Source organism: Nylanderia fulva, unplaced genomic scaffold, assembly GCF_048542155.1.
Source record: "Nylanderia fulva isolate GAGA-0341 unplaced genomic scaffold, ASM4854215v1 Scaffold18, whole genome shotgun sequence".
In the NCBI taxonomy this organism is placed as follows: domain Eukaryota; kingdom Metazoa; phylum Arthropoda; class Insecta; order Hymenoptera; family Formicidae; genus Nylanderia; species Nylanderia fulva.
In genome coordinates this window covers 748,999-772,264 of record NW_028190055.1, presented here as the reverse complement: position 1 = coordinate 772,264, position 23,266 = coordinate 748,999, and the positions used below count along the sequence as shown (strand labels likewise).

The 23,266-nt window shown below is 26.1% G+C and overlaps 3 protein-coding genes and 1 long non-coding RNA gene across 4 annotated transcripts in view; 3 read left to right on the top strand and 1 right to left on the bottom strand.

Moving 5' to 3' along the window:
- LOC146723621 (uncharacterized) overlaps positions 1 to 23,266 on the bottom strand; it is a 148,080-nt gene that overhangs the window by 74,314 nt on the left and 50,500 nt on the right. The gene's annotated exons all lie outside the window — the stretch shown is intronic.
- On the top strand, positions 5,685 to 6,708 carry LOC146723626 (uncharacterized). Its single transcript, XM_085481405.1, has 4 exons — positions 5,685 to 5,964; positions 6,064 to 6,180; positions 6,291 to 6,381; positions 6,532 to 6,708. Exons 1-4 carry the CDS (start codon positions 5,726 to 5,728, stop codon positions 6,676 to 6,678), a joined length of 594 nt encoding a protein of 197 aa, XP_085337531.1. The 5' UTR covers positions 5,685 to 5,725; the 3' UTR covers positions 6,679 to 6,708.
- On the top strand, positions 11,173 to 14,388 carry LOC114938472 (uncharacterized). The gene is made up of 9 exons (XM_029312464.2): positions 11,173 to 11,355; positions 11,562 to 11,681; positions 12,108 to 12,225; positions 12,314 to 12,575; positions 12,786 to 12,905; positions 13,100 to 13,190; positions 13,393 to 13,538; positions 13,874 to 14,006; positions 14,247 to 14,388. The coding sequence occupies exons 1-9, from the start codon at positions 11,212 to 11,214 to the stop codon at positions 14,298 to 14,300; spliced, it is 1,188 nt and encodes a 395-aa protein (XP_029168297.2). The 5' UTR covers positions 11,173 to 11,211; the 3' UTR covers positions 14,301 to 14,388.
- LOC146723625 (uncharacterized) lies at positions 18,956 to 21,695 on the top strand. The gene is made up of 9 exons (XM_085481406.1): positions 18,956 to 19,105; positions 19,299 to 19,418; positions 19,696 to 19,813; positions 20,190 to 20,454; positions 20,556 to 20,672; positions 20,787 to 20,877; positions 21,023 to 21,165; positions 21,398 to 21,530; positions 21,598 to 21,695. The coding sequence occupies exons 1-9, from the start codon at positions 18,959 to 18,961 to the stop codon at positions 21,649 to 21,651; spliced, it is 1,188 nt and encodes a 395-aa protein (XP_085337532.1). The 5' UTR covers positions 18,956 to 18,958; the 3' UTR covers positions 21,652 to 21,695.

The window sequence follows — 23,266 nt, the reverse complement described above, 5'->3', positions numbered from 1 at the left end:
AATCACTTTAATGTGTTATTAACTTTATTGTTTATAATAAATGTCGTTTATGAAAATTTTTAGTATACTTTTAAATTATTCAAGTAAAATTGAATTGAAAGTATCTTTTGAAGCAAACATTTGTTATTGATAGAAGGAAAAATTTATGATTGCCGTTTAATAGCAAGAAAAAACTTTTAAAGAAGATTCTTTGCAAACAAATCGTTGTATTTATGTAAATTTATTATTGCCAATATATATATTTTTATATGACAATTTTACTTACGTAAATATTATTTGCTCCATAAAATTATAATTTGCACTATTAAATTATATTTTAATAATTGCACTTTTCCACAATATAACACACACACACACACACACCCACACACACAGATATATATATGTATATATAAACGCACACGTATACACATCATAAAAAAATACTCGCTTAAGAGAACAATCGTAACGCGCTGCTTGACATCACGGATAACACTAACAATAAAATTATCACAGCAAGCTGTTGGAAAAGCTATCGCGCTTGCGCCAAAAAAAAAAAAGAAAAAAGAAGGGATATTACTCCTTCTCCCCTATCCTGGGAAAACTACATCAGGTGAATATAACATGCTATTTCGATAATTCAACTTCCTGTCGTTCCCTTCGACGCAAAAACATAAATGCGAACGGTGGATTGCCCCAACTCCAGAGATATACCATAAATGTTACCTTGATTACATGCTGTAAAAATATTGTAGTAAAAAAACATCGATCGAACACAAGAGAGTTAGTTAAACCATTCTACTGAAAAACGTACCACACGGTATTTTGATATACTTTTTTCGTTATGCTTCAAATCGTTCTAGGACCGACTTCGCCAAGTCATCATTATTACAAGGCAAATTAAATATTTCTCTTGATGTTTGATTTGATATTGATGATTAAAGTTTGCCAAAATTAATTACGTAATATTTTTTATTTTGCGCTATAATGCCATTTTTCTCTTTTGTAATTTTTTCAAGTATTAATTCTTTTTCTTCTCATTTTCATTATAGTTTCTTCACATGCTGTACCATTTTTCTTACATATACAGTACTATTCGTTTTATACTAAACTCAACGAAGTTGACTCTGTAGCGTAGCCTATCATAACTTCTCGAAAATATTAATCGACTATTTCTGTTTTTTTTTTGTTTTTACAAATTATGGTTTTTATACTCTCTAATTATTTAAAAAATTAATTGTTAAACTTTTTTTAATTATCTTTTGCTCATTAGCACATCTTGGCTTCAAAATTGCATTCTTTGAGTTTCTTTCTAATCATGAAGTTTTTACGGTAATCTAAATATTATAATAAAATATAGTGATGCAACATAAATTTCAAATTAATATATGACGTATATAAACCTTACTCATGCACTTACGTTAACGTGCGTGTAGAAAATTCTTAGAAAAAATTTTATTTTTTTTGCCCTTCCGAACGAGAGATATTATCAGCAGGTGTTGCGTGTATACTTAGATAATTCCAACCCATTTTCTGTCGCGTTGAATATCGGAGAGATAATAAGTAATCGATCGGAGAGAGGAGGGCTAGAGAAACTTTCTTCGTATTCCAGGTGCAAATAATTCTGCAATTATTATTCACGCTATGGCAATATTTAGCACCTCCCCCAAAAAGAGGGAAAGAGTTTTCATTGTCATTGGGAACGTATATAAAATACAAAAAAAAACATACATACACTTGCGAAAGCTTTATTTTGTGAGAAGAATATTTTATGTAATTTAAAAATAAACTCCGTTAATTAACTTAATCACAGTTTTTCTTATTTCTTAATATGATTCCTATGAGCTGTTTGTATATGAACGATGGCAAAAAATATTTTTTTCACTCAATTTAATCTATTTAAATATACATATACGTGATATACTCTGCGAAAAAGAATTTTAAGAATTTGTGAGTGATTTATAGGTGAGGCGACGAGTAAATTATATCTATGAAAATGGGAACGCACTGTAAGATTCTGAAAAAGTTGAAATAGTACGAAGATATGAGAAGTTTACGATACGAGTTATGATAATCTTATTTCATAAGTAAATCATTCAGTTTTAAAATATCCTATTTAGTCGGGGATTAAACGAACTCTCGTTGATCATTAATTTATAAAACGTGAATGATTTAGTCTAACTTAACAAATTGTGCACAAATATTTTATTTTAATGCTAATTCCAGACGCTACAAAACATGTTAATTTTGAATAGCATAATTTTAAATAATCTATGGTAACTATTTTTATTTTATTCTATGGGTTTGTTTTCTGTTCCTGCACTAATAAACTAGTGCACACTGGTGCAATAAGTTAAAGTGAGACAAAATATACATGTCTCATTCTAACTTATTGCACATTCATTTATTCCTTATATTTCATGTTTTTGTCACGGGAGTTATGGACAGATAATTTTTCACTCAATCTTTTATAGCGCGAATATGTCAACAGTATTGCAAATATATACCAATTATAGAAAATTATAATTTCGTGTTTTATGTAATTCGTATAATTAATAATAAAGAATAAAGTAATATATCATATATTTTAATCATGTGCAATAATGAGTAGAACTTATATTGCACACATAATTTTTAAGATACAAAACACACACACAGTGGTGCATGGTAGTCTTAGGAATGCAAAAATTGATATTTTTCTTAAAGAGACAAAGAGCTAAAGAATAGAGAAAAAAAAAGTTGTTATTTTATCGTTGGAGATTTTATCGTAGTGCTACACTTCTCTGCTTTCTGTAGAAATTTAAAGCGATAAATAGTACCATTTATCAAAATCATTAAAGATAAAAAAATTTTAACTTACAAATAAATTTGAGAAAAATACAAGATATGATTAAATCAATGCTTCATTAACATAAGATTAAAAATAAATATGTATCTATAAAGAACATGTTCATTAAAAATTTATGGAAACAACGAGTTGTAGCATTTCAGAGGAAATATGGTGAAAACATTTCGTAAAATAAAAATACCAAAGATGAAAATGTTGCTTATGATTGTCGATTATATCAGAAAAGTGTGTCGATTATTATTATCTTTTGCTTTTATTTGTGTATTCTTATTGTTTTGTTTTCAAAGAGTGCGTCATGCAATTTTACAAGAGAGACCTTTTATAATATAAAATAAAATTATGATATCATTTGCGATGTCTTGATCAATAATAAAATGAACGAAAAAATTGTATGCATAGAAAATTATAGTACAATTATAATTATACATCAAAGAATCGGTTATAATTTTCTGTCGTGTTAATGTTAATAACGATTATTAATTTTAAAAATTATTACATTACCCACATTTCTATGACATTGTTGTAGCAAACGATGTAACAAAGAAATAATTACATTGTGAATAGAAAAAAAATTATTTTTACAATGATCTCGCTATTGAGTTTCAGCATTCGAAGAGTCGTTCGTCATTCTATATATATATGTAGATTATTATAAGTACTATGATTTTGTATGAATCGAATGCTAGTAAGCGGATTACAATCCTCCCAGAAGCCAATGTTAAAAGCATACATTTTTCTTTGTCCTTATATCTTTCATTTATATACGCTTCGAGTATTAAAGTAACTTTGTACTCGCAATAATATAAAAGTAGCAATATGGGAAATTAAAAATAGATAAAAGGTAAGCATTGCGTTAACGCTTAAGAAGCACTTCACGTATTACAAAAACACAAAATTTGATATTTCGATTTGCAATAATTGCGAAGTGATATTTCATCGCTACAGCTCGCACTACAAACCTAGTAGCAAGTGATATTGATCGTTTCTTTCTATAGCGTGTGCACCCTAAACTACATCATTTTTAACGACAAAACAAATTATTCTTGCATCCATGTTTGTGCATGTGAGTATATATATTGTAGATATATTATGCATATATATGCGCCGTATTTTTTCCTTCAACTTCTGATTATGAGTATATTTGACATAGATTTTTATTGTTAAATTAATTAACAGGCACAAAGCTTATAAAGGGCGAAGACACTGCTATGATATGAGATACTACAGTCGATTCATATATAACAAATTGAATCTTCCAAAAATTATGGTCTTTACACTAACGTCAATAGTCTTTAAACAGGAGAGAGAAAAAATATATTTCTAGAAACAAAGAGTATAAGATAATGTCGCTAAATTATCATTTTCAATAATATTATCTTAATACCTTATTTAAATTCTATAATAGGTTCTATAGCATCTTATTCTAGAGGTAGGAAATTGAGAAAAATTGATTCTTTTTTTATTCATGATTATTTTCCCTACCTGCGTTTCATAAATTTCTCACACCTACTGTTTCTAAGGCAATAACGATGTCATAAAAATTATGAATTGAAAGAGTCCATTATATATATTCCATTTGTATACATAGAGGAGGAAATACAATTTCGCTCTGTTAGGCCTGATATATACATCTTAGCTTTCACCCGAGATGGACTTCGTTGGAGAACAATACTATAAGTTCAATCGATTTTTTTTGTTGTGTCTTGGCCTGTGGCCTGATCATCCGTATTCATCCTTAAAGAAAATTCAAGTAATCTTTTTTGAAACATTATTAATATCCTTTCTGCTATTTCAGGTATTATAAAAAATTATTCTCATTTTATTTTATTTATTTGTATGGAAATTTATATAGATATATAAATTGAATATGGATATGTATTAATCACACATTACCTATAATATATGATAAGAGATGTATTACAATAAATTTCATATAAATTAATATTTGCTCACAATGTTTTTGCATTATAATTTTTCAATCAGATTACTGCTTTTAGTTCAACGCATTTTTCCTAACAAAACGCAATATGGATATAATCATCAAAATTTCCATGTATGTTGTTATTGACATTATTTTTATTATAAAATACAACGCATATTTCCTACTTATTCATTATGTAAGTATTCGCTTATTTTTAATGTGTTCGAAGATTTCTTCGTACATATATACTTTTTAATATTTTTCTGCTATTTTATGTATTTTTAATTTTTGGATAAATAACGCTATATATAATTTTATTATTTGGCACATTACAAATTTTATTAGATACAATTTTAATATATGAATATAATAAAAAAGTTTCAGGCAACAAAGAAGAAGCTTAGAGATTATTTACCTTATTGTTAGATATTATATATCTTGTTATTTATTAAAATAGAATATTTATCTTGTTTGTTTGCAATAACAGATACATTATATATACGATAGAGTTAAATACGATTGGAAAATATTAAAGACTCAAGCCGAATTAAAAATAATACGAGGATACGGAAATAACGCAAAATTATGTACAATCAGTTTTGCATGTAAGAATTAAAACCTAATGTCAATTGCATCAGCATTCACACAATTCCTTTTTTCGACAAGTTATTTTTATGTCTCTATATCACTATTAAATTGATTTCTTATAAAAAATATTAAAATATCAAATTTTGTAAAACTTAAAACGTTTAACGATAGCTTATTATATTCATCTAAATAGTATTGCATATTTTTCCATTGCGTAATAGCATTTTTTTAATGCATTTAGAAGACGTCTCTCTAAAGATTAATACATTTTTTAAATTTCTTATGTGATTGTAATATATTTATCATATTTAACTTTGATATTTTGTTAAATATAATATATGTGGCATAATTTGCGTGCTTCAGTGATAATTACTATCTCTGTGCCGATAATGTACATATTGATCTGTGTGCCATGCATACTGGATATAATCGTACCAATGAATGAATCGCGACCGCGAAGCTTACCAGTTTTATTAAAATATTTTTTCATTGATGAAAAAGTAAACTTTCACATTCGTGCAGTACATATTATGATTGTCCTGTACGTTGGTTGTATGACAATGGTAGCTATCGCAACGTTACTGATAGCATACTCACTGCATACCTGTGCCATGTTTAAAATCGCCAGGTAAGGACAAGAGCGATTTCCTAAAATCTTGCAAGTAATACATTTCAAAAGTAGGGGAGAAATCGTTGAAAAAAATTAAATAACATCGTAATTTTATAGTTACCGAATGGATCACATATTTGAGGAAAATATACAACGAATGCCAAAACATCTTAAGCAATATGTTTTTTATGAGAAACTAATTTACGCCGTATATATTCATCGCAGAGCTCTGGAGTTAGTATAATATATAATTCCCTTGCAATCGAAGCTTATTTTCTTCGGATAATGAAGGATAAAATTATATTTTTATGTATTATAAAAATAAAATATAAAATTTGTTGAAGTTTGGCCACTACTTTGACCAACAGTTTTTCGACTCTTTATTTCATATTGGTAGGATGTGGAGTGTGTTCGATTACTCTCACTATCTTTAATGTAAGCATACAAAAAAACAATATTATATATATATATATATATATATATATATATTTATAATACAAAATGTTTTACGAAAAAATATAAATACAAAAGATATAATAATAAATAATATTAAAAATAAATAATAATAAATAACATTCCATTCAGTTTTTTAGTACACTGTCCTGGGATAATATATCAAATTCAACAATCTTGCTGGGCATTATAGGTGTACATTTGTATTATATAATTGTGGGAAATGTTGTCGGGCAGGAGCTCATAGATACTAGTACTGGTATTAATAAGAGTATGTAAGTATTAAATAGTTTTATAATATAACTTTCGATACATTTCTATAGTTCTTGAGATTTTAATGGTCGAAGAACCAAACATAAATAAAATTAAGAATGTACCACATATTTTTCTATCTTGTTAAATTAAATATTATAAAATTCGAAAATTCTATTATCATTTTTGTAATCGTTTAAGCATATTAGAAAAATCACGATTAGATTTTTATATTCGATATTATATAATATTTTCGAATAATATTACCAAATATTTTAGAATATCGAATAAATATAAGTAATCGTAATTTCTCTAATATGCTTAAATGATTATAAAAATTATAATTAAATAAATAACACAATTTGCACAATCTTGATGCACAAGTAAATGTATCGTGTAATCGTAAATAATAAACAATAAAACAAATGCAAAATGTATAATTTATATAGTAATAAATATTCTAATGTCATTATATTCCAGTTTTAAATTAAGCGTTGTAAAAAGAAATGTTTTTTTTTCATATAATTTTTATTATAAATTTTCCCCGTGTATTAACAGATGTCATACGCAGTGGTACGCAGCGCCTTTATGGATGCAAAAATCAATGTTGTTTGTAATGCAAAGAAGCGACAAAAGGAGTACTTTAACTGCTCTATATTTATTTGATGCATCATTAGAAGGTTTGGCTACGGTAAGACAAACATTGCGAAAATAATATTGTCTAGTGCAAAGTTTAATTGTTATTTAATTATTATTAGCATTTGATTATTGTTACATCAAAGTTATTATAAAAAAATATGTATTACAGCTTTTAAGTATGACCATGTCTTACGTTATGCTGCTTCAGTCAGTGGGATCGTAACGACAAAAGTTAAAGTAATTTAAAGAATTTAATTCGCAGATTCAGAGAATGCATCCAGTGCGTATTATATTATTCTTTATACACACACACCAACGCGCGCGCGCATAGATACATATATATATATACTAATAAAATTAAGTTATAGTGATAAAGTACCTACTTATTTTTCGAAATTCTTCTCATTGCATGTTACTTACCCACGTGCACGCATACACATATATAACTCACATTCTTTTACACACATACCTATACACTTGCGCCTAACACATGCATTAGATGAAAATATTTCATTCTCTCATTCTTTTATTTTACATTTCTACATTATTAAAGATCCTATACATATATCTTATTTATATAGAATATAATGTTTACTTAATTTTTTTTAATTAATAAATAAACATACATATTTTTCTAAAATTAATAATAAATAAAAGTTTTTTGTTCAGAATAATGTATTTGACAGTGATATCAAATGACAGTTTTCGCACACTGCAATTTTATTTAATATAGCACTGTAAAGGCAATTCAGAGGAAGGCAAAATTGGTATATGTATGTATAATATACATATTATAATTAAAAATAAGATAGGAAAGTTAAAGAGTCTCACGCAGTGACTCGAATCTCTAAACTTCGAAAGATTTTTTGAAAATAGTGTATAAATTTTAATGAAAATTATGACAGTGTTCATTTAAAAAATATTATCTATCATTCTCTACAGGGTGTCCCATAATTCGCGAATCACCTTTCATGGGCAGATAGAGCGTGTTAAACTGAATAGAAAAGTCCTGTATCATTTTGCGATATTTGCAATAATTATTGAGTTATTAACTAAAATATCTAAACGAATGAGCGGGTAGAAAGCGATAGGCCAGACTCGGTGTGTATGTCGGATGACTTATTTGTTATATGTCGCTTACAATTAGTATCAAAAGTATCATCTTACTTTTCGGAGCCACTACATTGGTCGCCGCTCGCTGCATGATGCCGCCTCTCGATCAAATAATGCTACCTGCTTATTCGTTTAGATATTTTAATAAATAACTCAATAATTATTGCGAATATCGCAAAATGATACATGAATTTTCTATTCAGTTTAACACGCTCTATCTGCCCATGAAAGGTGATTCGCGAATTATGAGACACCCGTATATGTTCGAGTCTTTAAAATAATTTTGATAACGTTTATGCGTTATCAAAATTGGTAGTGGTATTTATGTTTAAATAACATAGCAAGTAAAATTCCAAATATTTTAAAAATGAAATTAATTAACTTGATTTTATTTTATTTATTCTCTTATCTATAAGAAAAAAAAAATAAATCATATATTTTTATTAAAAAGCTAATATTCTATTAATATTTTACTACCTTTTTAAATAAATACTAACTAAGATTATATTTATGTTTAATAATTACGCTTAATTTCAAAATTCGTAAAATTGTTTTTTGCTCCATAAAGACAAAAATATTTTTTAATTAAAAATTTTTAATATTAAATAATTTTGTTAAATAATTAATGTTTTATATTTCCAAAATTAAACTTTTCTTAAATAAAAATTGTTCACAATAAATGTGGATAATGTTTACTCATATATTAACATACATTATTTAATTATATATAACTTCAATATGTATTGTATATCTAGATAGATAAGAAGGCAGATATAATTAAAAACATGTTTCTAATATCTACAATATATTGCATATAATATGTTTTTCATAAAATAAATATTTATTAAAATTGTTTAATATATGTAACTAATTATGTGGATGAAATGTGCATGTCCATTTCAATATTACCTACGTGTATGTCAATATGATTTTTTATATATATGTAAAAGTTCAAATTTATATTATTATAATAAATTATCAAATTCTCAAATTTCTAATATAAAAATAATATAAATAAAAAGAGGTCATAAGAGATATCTTGAAAGAAATAACATAATTCTTACTACAATTCTCTGTTGATAGCAGGAATTTTGTTAATGATAATAGTAAAATAATAATATAATTTTATACACATAATATAATAATATTAATTATTTTTCTAAATTATTATATTGACAATGTATATCAAGAACATATCGAAACATAGATACACGTGTATCATGACAATGCATTATTTTTACTATTAAAGAAGTCTTCAAAGAAGTAACATAATTCTTATTACAATTCTCTGTTCATAGCAGGAATTTTGTTAACGATGATAACAAAATAATTTTATCATTTTATAAATATAGAATTTTTTATCCACAAAATGTTTTGTATAAATATTGTAATATTGGAAGTGTATGTGTGTATGTGTTACATAATAATATTATCTCTCTAAATTTTATAATATCGACAATACACAGTGGAAGAATATATCGGAACATAAACACATGTGTATCACGACAATGCATTATTTTTACTATCATGACAAGATTCATCTTTTTCCTTTATAAGCCTAATGTCAACAATATTTTCAAAAAAATTAATTTTATTCGTAGAAATGTATTTTTTATAAGAAACATAGAGACGAGTATTTATTGTTACTAATAACTGCACATACACATTATTTGCATTTTTACCTTAATACATTTCACTGTTTGGATCTTGCTTCTGTATATCAAAGTACAGTCTGTCAAATCGCAAATATTCGAGGCGCGCACAATTTCGCCGAAAATTTCATTAAAAACTTAGAAAGCACAAACTCACATATAACAAACACTTCACCAATACATTCTACACCATTCCATAGCACAATTCATTTAAGATTTCCCGAGCAAACAGAAATTTAATCCTTAACGAACACGCTGTTTGATATGACGCGCTAACACGGTAAATGCACAATATTTCGCGACAATGAAGTAAAGACTACTAAAGCAGGAATACAGTGCTGTATAGCGAAGTTCCTCGCATGACGGTTCATGCAGTATTGAGGGAAGCTCCGCGAGGGAAGAGCGGCTCTCACCCTTACGCTTGCGCTGCGCCGCGACATTGACGTCCTACGCCGACGCAGACTATGCATTGTAATATCTTATAGCTGGCTCTTACACATACATGCAGAATTTTTACACGACTTCCCTCATATAAAAGTTTTTCCCTATCTCTATCGCAATACATGTGTAACTTCAGAATAATATGATACAATTTTTTTTATCGTCAAATTTTACAATAATATACCTTGACATATTTCTTAAAAAAGAAAAATATAAATTAAGATTAAAGCTACTCACTTAAATATATTCTGCGCTCTTAAAATATTTCATAGTAAGCTCATTATCCATCGATATCTGATTATTAAATGTATTTTAAAGCTGCTCACATACTTCAACGCGAGACACGATTGACAATTCGATGAGCAATAAAGAAATATAAGTATACGCCGATTCGCGGTATAAGAAAATTACTTCTGACCGGCAGCATTCTAAATTGCGCAGATTATTAAATTTATCTTCTTGTGTCATTTCCGCATGTTCAAATGCGAATAATGGACGCGAGATACAGATAGAATTTTAATCTATTTTTTAAGCACGCGAATTATTTTGCAAATTGTCCTGTACTTACAGTCTATATTTTATATTTATTTCGACAAGCGAGATGCAGCATAGCGAAAAATACGATAGGTTCAATAAATAGGGAAAGAGAAAATCCGCGTAAAGATAGTGTTTTTCATTTTTCTGAACACAAAAGTACTTTGACTGGCGCGGAGAGATGAACTTCCTTGGAAGTGAATACTATAAACTCAATCGACATCTATTACTCCTAGTCGGTTTGTGGCCGTATGATCATTCAATCTTTAAATATTTTCAAATAATGTTATGTAACATTACTATAGCAATTATGATGGTTAACCAGGTAAGAATATTATACACAAATCTGTAAATAAATCTGCTAATATTATATACTTCTAATAAAGCAACATAATATGTCCACATTGTTATTCTATACAAGAAATTATATTTTTCATTAATCTGATTCGAGATGCAATTTGATTGCTTTAAAAGTTAAAAATTTATACATATATATATATATATTAATTCACTCGTGATTCATGCTTTTAGATTGCGAAATTAATTACGTTAAGACGAAACATAAACCTTATGATAAAATTTCTTCCTCCTGTTGTAATATATTTCATTTATATTATTAAATATCAGACATTTTGTATCGTTGCCAAAAAGGTGAGCCGATGTATACATTGTACAATACATTGTTATATTTTACATTACGTCATCTTTACTTTTTTTTAATATATGAAAATTAAAAATGTTATGTATTCGAATAAATCGCGTTCTGTGCTTAGTTTCCCAATATTTTTATTATGTTATAAAATGAAAAATATATTTAAAGTATTTTACATAAAACTTTTTATTTCTTAAAAGATTTTCAGATTTAATATAACTATACTTGAAAATTTATTTTGCGTAGATTTTCTATTTTTGTTTGCACGAAATTGAAAACATTTACAATATAATAAATTTATTGATTTGTAAATGTACAAGATACAGATCTTTTATAATAAAAGTTGAAAATATACTGCCACTTTTCACTATAAAGGATGACCAAATTTATTCAAGTATTTGAATTTTTATACCTCTTGTGAACAGATAAGATATCTCGTGGATCATGTAGAACAAGATTGGAATATGCTTAAAGATAAAAAGGAATTGGAGATCATAGAGAGATACACTTATATTGGAAGTATGTGCACCTTGGGTTTTACAAGTAAGAAATACAATAAGTAATTTACTGGCTTTTAGCAAACGTAACACACAATTATATTGTACATAAAATCATCTTTTCATTATTTCAGTACTTGGCTGTATGGTTCTATTAATTAGTTTTTCTTTACCATTTGTACCAACCATTCTCGATATTTTTGTGCCACTAAATCACTCGCGTCCACGACAATTATTGTTTCCAGGCGAATACTTTGTCGATGAGCATAAGTATTTTTATGTCATTTCTTTGCATTTTGATCTTACTATAGCCATAGTTCTTTCTACTCTGATTGGTACCGAATCATTATATGTTACGCACGTACAACATGCTTGCGGAATGTTTCAAATTGCCAGGTAAAAGATAAAACTAAATTTTGCGCATTTTTGATGTATTAATTTTTTTGGCATATTTTATGTTCAACATATTGATAGATTGTTATATATTTTATTAATTATGTTTTTTATGTTTTTGATATCTTATTTCAATTGGAGTTTTTAATTAAATTAATTAATCAAAATTTAAAAACGTGAATTTTTTGCAATTTACAATTGCTACCTGCGTAGTTATCGATTGAATCAAGCGTTAGACAACAAGTTTTCACAAGCTTATACGCCTGAAAAGCAAACAATCATCGTTTGTAAAGGAATAATCGAAGCTGTACACATTCACAAAAGAGCTATCGAGTCGGTATAATGCATTTTATTACTAATTTAAAACAATGATATTTTTTATACATCAGATTAATACATTGTAATATTATGGAATCTCCGTAATTATAATATTAAATTCAAAAATCTCCGAAAACTTACGCAGAGTTGAAAATAACGCACATTTTATATCGATGATCATTTGATAACAGGTCTTCTTTGTTTTTAAGATTTTCCGAATTCCTATGGTCTACCTTGGCAGTATCATACAGCATTATGCTTATATTCGGTATTACATCTCTTCTTATTAATCTTTTCTGTGTAAGTAATATTTAAAAAGAAATTTTTTTAGATATTTGTTTTTTCTTATTTTTTAAGTATATTTAATATGGCCGAAATTGTACATATCAATACAGATAATGATCAATTTTATATCCAAAAGTATTACTTTTTATAATGAACTTTATATTAGCCACTTGTAATACTTGTAATGTTACTTCCTATAAAGTTGTATCTATTCCAGCTTTTTCAAACAATACTATTTATAAAGGAGACAAATGAATTAATAATGTTAATTGTATTCAACATTGGTCACTTTTTTTATTTATTTTTGGGTAACTATGTTGGTCAAATTTTAATAGATCATAGCGCTGGTATTTTTGAAAACACGTAAGTAAAAATAAAATTCAAGTATATTTCAAATTTCAAAAAGTTAGTAAAAATTTCTGAAGATATTTTCTATAAACACATTTAAGTCTTAGAATTCCTAAACATAAAGCACAATAAACGATCAAAACGAAAGCAAGAAAATAAATATTTAACAATAACAATTAATATCAACAAAACATCTTACAGCAATTGAATATTAAATTAAAATTTTAGTAAAATACATGCATTCTATATATAACACAAAGAAATACGAAAAATAATTTTGCATTAAGCTAATAATATAAAATATAAATTATGAATGAGATATAAAAATTGATATTCGGGTAAATTCTTAGATATATCACGCAATGGTACGATGCTCCTTTGCAAGCGCAGAAGTTATTGCCGATGATAATGCAAAGAAGTATGAGAAGTTGCAAGATGGTCGTGGGCGGAATGTTTATTCCATCATTCGAAGGCTTCGCTGCGGTAAACATTACGACATATTAACTATTTGACTATTAACGTTAATAACATTATATAGGTATAGGTATATTGACGTTACTAAATATTAATAATTATAATTATTAATATGTTATGTAATAACCTATTTTTTCTTAAACACTCTGCTCTTCTGCCTAATTTAATTTGCAATAATTTGCTATTAAGAAGATTAATAAAAGTTGTAGAATATAATCTTTCTTTTCTAACGTAAATCTTGTATTTCAGCTCATGAGTACAACTCTGTCATATTTTACAGTACTTTGGTCCGTACAGAAGTAGTGTCGTTAAGCAATGAAAATTTATCATAAATTAAATTTATAGTTAGTAAATCAGTAGTAAAATTAATATAATAAATTATCTGACAAAATATTTTCTCTTGACTTTGTAATATTCTATGAAAAAATATAAAGAAAATAATAAATTAAATATCAGTACCAATGAATTATGTCGCACCAATTTCATTCTTTTTCTTTATTTTAATTATTTACTAAAGTTAATTATGTGTTTCACCATCATTATAATTGGTAATGAATAGTATACACAATAGTTATTCATTTATAATTAATTTTACGTCAACAAATGTGCTAGATTTCAAAATTTTATAAATTAAATATTTCTCTTGATTTTTTATCTGATATTAATAATTAAAGTTTACATAAATTAATTAGTTAATATTTCCTATTTTGCGTTATAATGTCATTTTTCTTTTTTGTATTCTTTTCAAGTATTAATATTTTTTTGCAAAATATATATTAATACGAACACATTGGTTTTTCTTCTCATTTCCATTATAGTTTTCTCATATGCTGTACCATTTTTCTTACATATCATACAATACTATTCGTTTTATACTAAACTCAACGAAGTAAGTTGACTTTATAGTCTATCATTGCTCCTCGAAAATATTAATTTACTATTTCTATGTTTTTCTTACAAATTATGGTTTTTACACTTTTTAATTATTTTAAAAATTAATTATTAAACTATTTTACATTTTTGCTCATTAGCACACCTTGGCTTAAAAACTGCATTTTTTGAGTTTCTAATGATAAAATTTTTACGCTAATTTAAATACAATAAAATATAGTAGTGCAACATAGATTTCAAATTAGTATGATGTATATAGACCTTACTTATACACTTACATTAACGTGCAGGTATAAAATAGTTAGAAAAAATTTTATTTTCTTGCCCTTCCGGACAAGAGATATTATCAGGTGTTGCATGTATACTTTAGATAATACCAACCCATTTTCTGTCGCGCTGAATATCGGAGAGATAATCGATCGGAGGGGAGATATAGAGGCTTTCTTCGTATTCCAGGTGCAAATAATTCTGCAATTATTATTATTCACGCTATTGTAATATCTAGCGCCTCCCCCAAAAGGGGAGAAAGAGGTTTTCATTGTCATTGGAAACGCATATAATATATAAAACACATACACATTCACTTGCGCCAAAGTTTTATTTTGTAAAAAGAATATTTTATATAATGAAAGTTTATATAATTTAAAAATAAGTACACTCTGTTAATTAATATTATCACAATTTTTCTTGTTTCTTAATATAATTACATTGAGCTATTCGCATGAACGATTACAAAATAAATATTTTCTTTTACTCGATTTGATCTGTATAAATATACATATATGCGTGATACACTTTGCCAAAAAGAATTTTAAGAATTTGTGAGTGATTTATAGGTGAAGCGACGAGTAAATTATATTTATGAAAATTGGAACGTACTAAAAGATTCTAAAAAAGTTGAAACAACACGAAGATATGAGAAGTTTACGAAACGAGTTACGATAATCTTATTTCGTAAGAAGTCATTTAAAATAAATTTCCTTGATATAAACAAAAGTCATTTTTACAACTACAACTAACTATTTAAAGCAGTCTATATTATATAACTATTTTTTACAATACAAGTATTTTTTAGTGTACACTTTCAATGATTTTGCTACAATTTATTTTCTTTTAATATAATATTTTTCAGGTATATCTCGAAAAAAAATATAAAAAAAATAATTATCTTTTTCATAACTAATTTAATGGATAAATTCGCCATGACATCCACTTTAGCAATACCTAACATTCATGCGACATCTTATTCGTATAATGTTCAAGATTGTTAAGAATTTTACACATTTATATTGAACATTTTGTTTTATGCGAATATCATCTGATTATGACAATAAATGTTTATATTTATCATACCGAAAATTCATTGGAAGAGAATGTTTTATATCGAGTGTTGTGTATGTCGATTTTTCAAAAAGAAAAACATATATTGATGTATATTAATGATTAGAATAATTTCACCATATTTCGTTATTTATTTCAATAATTTATTGTAAAATAATAAATAATACAATTTACTTATAATACAGAATTTATATTTTTAAGAATGATTTATTTTACCGTTATTTTAAACCATTGTTTTCTTCGTGTATATTACAATGCACAACCAAACAGTAAACGATCCGATAATAGATATCGGATTTCTTTGCAGTTTTGAAGGTCCGCTGCGTATGCTGAATATCATTCAGTTTTAAAATATCCTATTTAGTCGGGAACTCTCGTTGGTCAATAATTTATAAAACGTGAATGATGTAGACTAATTTAACAAATTGTGCACAAATATTTTATTTTAATGCTAATTCCAGACGCTACAAAACATGTTAATTTTGAATAGCATAATTTTAAATAATCTATGGTAACTATTTTTATTTTATTCTATGGGTTTGTTCTCTGTTCCTGCACTAATAAACTAGTGCACACTGGTGCAATAAGTTAGAGTGAGACAAAATATACATGTCTCATTCTAACTTATTGCATTAGTTCATTAGTGTAGGAACAGAAAACAAGCCTTATATTTCATGTTTTTGTCACGAGAGTTATGGACAGATAATTTTTCACTCAATCTTTTATAGCGCGAATATGTTAACAGCATTGCAAATATACACAAATTATAGAAAATTATAATTTCGTGTTTTATGTATATAATTCGTATAATTAATAATAAAGAATAAAGTAATATATCATATATTTTAACTATGTACAATAATGAGTAGAATTTATATCGCACACATAACGCTAATTTGATCATAGACATATTATACAACTTTTACTTTAAAATTCTACAATTATTACTAATTTTTCTACGTAGTATTATACTTCTCTGCTTTCTATAGAAATTTAACGGGATAAATAATACTATTTATCAGAATCATAAAAGATAAAAAAATTTTAACTTACAAATAAATTTGAGAAAAATACAAGATATGATTAAAAATCAATGCTTCATTAACATAAGATTAAAAATAAATATGTATCTATAAAGAACATGTTCATTGAAAATTCATGAGGACAACGAGTTGGAGCATTTCTGAGAGAATATTATGGCGAAAATATTTCGTAAAATAAAAATACCAAAGATGAAAATGTTGCATATGATTGTCGATTATATCAGACAAATATATTAATTATCATCCTTTGCTACATTTATTTATATTGTTTTATCTTATTGCTTTGTGTTTTCGAAGAGTGCGTCATGCAATTATACAAAAGACCTTTTATAATATAAAACCAAGTTATGATATTTTTTTCGATGTCTTGAATAATAATGAAACGAACGAGAAAATTGTTCGCATACAAAATTATAGTACAAATAACAGATTACATATAATTATACATTAAAGAATTGATTATAATTTTCTATCATGTTAATGTTAATAACGATTATTAGTTTTAAAAATTATTACATGACTCACATTTCTACGACATTGTTATAAAAAACGATGTAAGAGAGAAAAAATTACATTGTGAATAGAAAAAAAATATTTTTACAATGATCTCGCAATTGAGTTTCGGTATTCGAAGAGAAATGTTCTAAATATACATGTATGTAAATTATTATAAGTATTATGATTTTGTATGAATCGAATGTGCTTCTGAGCGAATTACAATCCTTCCAGAAGTCAATGTTAGATGCATACATTTTTCTTCGTTCTTATATCTTTCATTTATATATGCTTCGAGTATTGATATAACTTTGTACTCGCAATAATATAAGAGCAGCAATATGGAAAATTAAAAATAGATAAAAGATAAGCATCGCGTTAGCACTTTAACGAGCACGAGTCACTTCATATATTGTATAAACACAGAATTGGTATTTCGGTTTGCGATAGTTGCGAAGTGATATTTCATCGTTACAGCTCATACTACAAACCTAGTAGTAAGTGTTATTGATCGGTTTCTTCCTATGCCGTGTGCTCTAACTATATATGACATCTTCTTTCACGACAAAACACAAATTATTCTTGCATGCATATGTTTATGCGTGTGCATGTGTATATATGTGTGTGTGTGTTTTTGTATATTATACATGCATCGTATCTTTTTCCTTCAATTTCTGATTATATGTGTATGTGTGTATATGCGACATAGGTTTTTATTGTTAAACTTATTGACAAGCACATAAATTGCAAAGACACTGCTATGATATGAGATACTACAGTTAGCTCGATTCGTAACCAACTGATGAATCTTCCAAAAACTATAGTCTTTACACTAACGTCAATAGTCTTTACACAAGATAGAGAAAACATATATTTCTAGAAAAAAAGAGTATAAGATAATGTCGCTAGATTATCATTTTCGATAATATTATCTTAATGCCTTATTTTCATTCTATAATAGAGCTAGGAAATTGAGAAAAGTTTATTCTATTTTTTTTAATTTACGTTTATCCCCTTCCCTTAACTGGGTTTCGTAAATTTCTCCTACTGTTTCTAAGGCAATAACGATGTCCTAAAAATTATGCTATGAATTGAAAGAAGAAGAATCCATTGTATATGTTTGATTTATATACATAGAGAAGAAAGAACAATTTCGCTTTCTTGATATATACATCTTAGCTTTCACCCGAGATGGACTTCGTTGGAGAACGATACTATAAGTTAAATCGAATTTGTTTGTTGTGTCTTGGCCTGTGGCCTGATCATCCGTATTCACCCTTGAAGAAAATTCAAGTAATCTTTTTTGAAACATTATTAATATCCTTCCTGCTATGCGAGGTATTATAAAAAATTATTCTCATTTTATTTTATTTATTTGTATGGAAATTTAAATAAAGATATGTATTGAATATAGATATAGATTAATCATTACCTGTATTATACGAGATTGACGACAATAAATTTCATAGAAATTAATATTTGCTCACAATATTTCCTTATTATAATCTTACACTGAGATTACTGCTTTTAGTTCAACGCATTTTTCACATTAAAACACAATATCAATATAGTCTTCAAATTTTCCATGTTTGTTGTTCTTACCGTTATTTTTATTGTAAAATACAACGCTTATTTCTTACTTACCCATAATGTAAGTATTCGCCTATTTTCAATGTGTTTCAAGATTTCTTCATATAAGCTTTTTAATATTTGTCTACTATTTTATTTGTTTTTAAGTTTTTGATAAATAACTCTATATATAATTTTATTATTTGGCACATTATAAATTTTATTAGATACAATTTTAATATATGAATATAATAAAAAAGATTCAGGCGACAAAGAAGGAGCTTAGAGATTATTTAGCTTAGAGTATATCTTGTTATTAACTAAAACAGAATATTTATCTTATTTGTTTGCAATAACAGATACAATATATATACGATAGAGTTAAATACGATTGGAACATGTTAAAGACTCAAACCGAACTGAAAATAATACGAGGATACGCAGATAACGCAAAATTATGTACAATCAGTTTTATATGTAAGAATTAAAACCAAATGTCAATTGCATCAACATTCAATTTTTTTTGCGACAAGTTATTTTTATGTCACTATATCATCATTAAATTAATTCTTATAAAAATTAAATTAATTCTTATAAAAATTAAATTAATTCTTATAAAAAATTAAAATTTTATCAATAAAATTTTGCGAAACTTAATTTTGTAACTTTTAATGATAGCTTATACTCATCTAAAGTACTGCATATTTTTCCATCGTGCACTAGTATTTTTTTAATGCATTTAAGATGTCTCTAAGGAGTCATATTTTTTTTTCATTTCTTATGTAATTGTGATATTTTATCGTATTTAATTTTTATTTTTGTTAAATATATGTGCATAATTTGCATGCTTCAGTGTTGGTTACTATCTGTATGCTAGGAATGTACATATTGGTCTGCATACCATGCATACTCGATATAATCGTACCAATGAATGAATCACGACCGCGAGGCTTACCAGTTTTAGTAAAATATTATTTCATTGATGAAGAAGTATACTTTTACACTTGTTTAACACATATTGTCATTGCTTTGTACGCTGGTACTATGATAGTAGCGGCTATCGCAACGTTACTCATAGCATACGTACTCCATACCTGTGCCCTGTTTAAAATTGCCAGGTAAGAGCAAGAGCTGTTTTTTTAAATCTCATAAGTACATTTATTCTGAAAATAGGAGAGAAATCGTTGGAAAAAATAAATAACACCATGTACTTTCATAGTTACCGAATGGATCACATATTTGACGAAAATGTGCAACAAATGTCAAAAAATCTTAAGGAATATGTTTTTCATGAGAAATTAATTCACGCCGTATATATTCATCGCAGAGCTCTGGAGTTAGTATGATATATAATTGCCTTGCAATCGAAGCTTATTTTGCTCAGATAATGCAGGATAAAATTATTCTCATATATTATAAAAATAAAATATTACAAAATTTGCTGTTGAAGTTTGACCACTATTATGACGAACAGTTTTGCGGCTCTTTATTTCATATTGATAGGACTTGGAGTGTGTTCGACTAGTCTCAGTATCTTTAATGTAAGCATACAAAAAACGATATTATATACATATATATATATATATATTTATAATAAAAAATGTTTTACTAAAAAATATAAAAACAAAAGATATATAATAATAAGTAATATTAAAAATAAATAATAATAAATTACATTCTATTCAGCTTTTTAACACATTATCCTTGGATAATATAATAGATTCAATATTCTTGATGGGTATTATATTTATCCATTTGTATTATTTATTTGTGGCAAATTTTGTTGGGCAGAAAATCATAGATACCAGCACTGACATTTGTCAGAGTATGTAAGTATTAAATACGCTTTATAATATAACTTTCGATACATTATAGTTTTGGAGATTTTTATGGTCGAAGAGAAAAACGTGAATAAAATTAAGAAAAAACTAATGTAATTTATAATTTTTATAGTAATAAATATTTTAATGTCATTATATTTCAGCTTTAAAGTAAGTGTTATAAAAGGAAATGTATTTTTCATATAATTTATTTTATAAATTTTTATTCGTGTATTAACAGATATAATACTCAGTGGTACACAGCACCTTTATGGATACAAAAATCAATATTGTTTATAATGCAAAGAAGCAACAAAAAAAGTGCTTTAATTGCTGGACATTTATTTGATGCATCGTTAGAAGGTTTGGCTACGGTAAGACAAACATTGCAAAAGAAATATTGTTTTAAGCAAAATATTATGAAAAAAATATTTATTACAGCTTTTAAGTATGTCCATGTCCTACGTTATGCTCTTTGAATCCATACGAGCGTAACGACAAAAATTATAGTCATTTAAAGAATTTAATTCGCAGATTTGAAATGCATCGAGTGCGTATAATACTCTTTTTTATACTCGCACACACGCGCGCGCGTGCAGATACATATACTAATAAAATAAATTTATAGTCATAAAATACCCACTTTTTTCGAAAATATTCTTATTGCACGTTACTTACCCACGTGTAGCCACATACATATATAACACACATACATTTGCACACACATACCCATAAACAGTAGATGAAAATATTATATTTTATTCTCTCATTTCTTTTATTTTACTCTTCCGTTTTATTAAAAATCTCATTGATATATGGATATAGAACATAAAATTTACTTAAACTTTTTAAATTAATAAATAAATTAAAAAAATGTTTCCATAAATAATAATAAATAGAAGTTTTTTCTTTACAGAATAATGCATATGAGTGATATTAAATAACAGTTTTTGCACACTGTAATTTTATTTAATAATAACATTGTAAAGGCAATTCAAATAAAGGTAAAATCGATATATATATATATATACACGTGTGTATATGTATGATGTACTATATGTATACGAGTATGTGTATATAAAATTAAAAATAAGAAAAGAAAATTAAAGAGTCACACAGTCTCTAAACTTCGAACGATTTTTTAAAAATAGTGCATAAGTTTTAATGAAAATTATGACAGTGTAATGTTAAAAAATATTATTTATTATTTTCTATATGTTGGACTCTTTAAAATAATTTTTATAACATTTATGCGTGCTACATTTTTCTTATTGATATTTATGTTTAAATAACATAGCAAGTAAAATTCCAAGTATTTTCAAAATAACATTAATTAACTTGATTTGATTTGAATTATTCTCCTATCAGTAAGAATAAAATAAATAAAATATATTTTTATTAAAAAGCTAATATTTTACTAATATTTTACTATATGTTTAATAATTGGGCTTAATTACAAAATTCGCAAAATTATTTTTTTGCTTCATAAAAACAAAAATATTTCTTAATTAAAATTTTTTAATGTTAAATAATTAATCGATTTAAAAATATCATATATCGTTAAATAATTAATGTTTTATATTTTAAAAATTAAACTTTTCTTAAATAAAAATTATTCACAATAAATGTGGAAACTGTTCGAGTATATTGTATATCTACATAGATAAGAAAGTAGATATAGTTAGAAACTATATATACCTATATGTTTTTAATATATTGCATATAATAACTTTTTCATGAAATTAATATTTATTAAATTTGTTTAATATATGTAACTAATTATGAATGAAACATGCATGTCCATTTCTATATTAGCTACGTGTATATCAGTATTTATATTTATATTTATATATATATATATATATATATATATATACGTAAAAGTTAAAATTTGTATTATTATAATAACTTATTAAATTCTTAAATTTCTAATATAAAAATAATATAAATAAAAAGATGTCTTCAAAGAAGTAATATAATTCTTACTACAATTCTCTATTCATAGCAAGAATTTTGTTAACGATAATAACAAAATAATTTTATCATTTTATAAATATAGAATCTTTTATCCACAAACGTTTTGTAAATATTGTAATATTGGGAGTGTATA

Excerpts from the sequence above, each read along its gene's own strand:
- LOC146723626 (XM_085481405.1), top strand. The coding sequence starts at position 5,726 with ATGTACATATTGATCTGTGTGCCATGCATACTGGATATAATCGTACCA. Across the intron at positions 5,965-6,063 it reads GCCATGTTTAAAATCGCCAG|TTACCGAATGGATCACATAT; the intron begins GTAAGGACAAGA and ends GTAATTTTATAG. Across the intron at positions 6,382-6,531 it reads TTACTCTCACTATCTTTAAT|TTTTTTAGTACACTGTCCTG; the intron begins GTAAGCATACAA and ends CATTCCATTCAG.
- LOC114938472 (XM_029312464.2), top strand. The coding sequence starts at position 11,212 with ATGAACTTCCTTGGAAGTGAATACTATAAACTCAATCGACATCTATTA. Across the intron at positions 11,682-12,107 it reads TTTGTATCGTTGCCAAAAAG|ATAAGATATCTCGTGGATCA; the intron begins GTGAGCCGATGT and ends TCTTGTGAACAG. Across the intron at positions 13,191-13,392 it reads TTCTTATTAATCTTTTCTGT|CTTTTTCAAACAATACTATT; the intron begins GTAAGTAATATT and ends TATCTATTCCAG.
- LOC146723625 (XM_085481406.1), top strand. The coding sequence starts at position 18,959 with ATGGACTTCGTTGGAGAACGATACTATAAGTTAAATCGAATTTGTTTG. Across the intron at positions 20,455-20,555 it reads GCCCTGTTTAAAATTGCCAG|TTACCGAATGGATCACATAT; the intron begins GTAAGAGCAAGA and ends GTACTTTCATAG. Across the intron at positions 20,878-21,022 it reads CTAGTCTCAGTATCTTTAAT|CTTTTTAACACATTATCCTT; the intron begins GTAAGCATACAA and ends CATTCTATTCAG.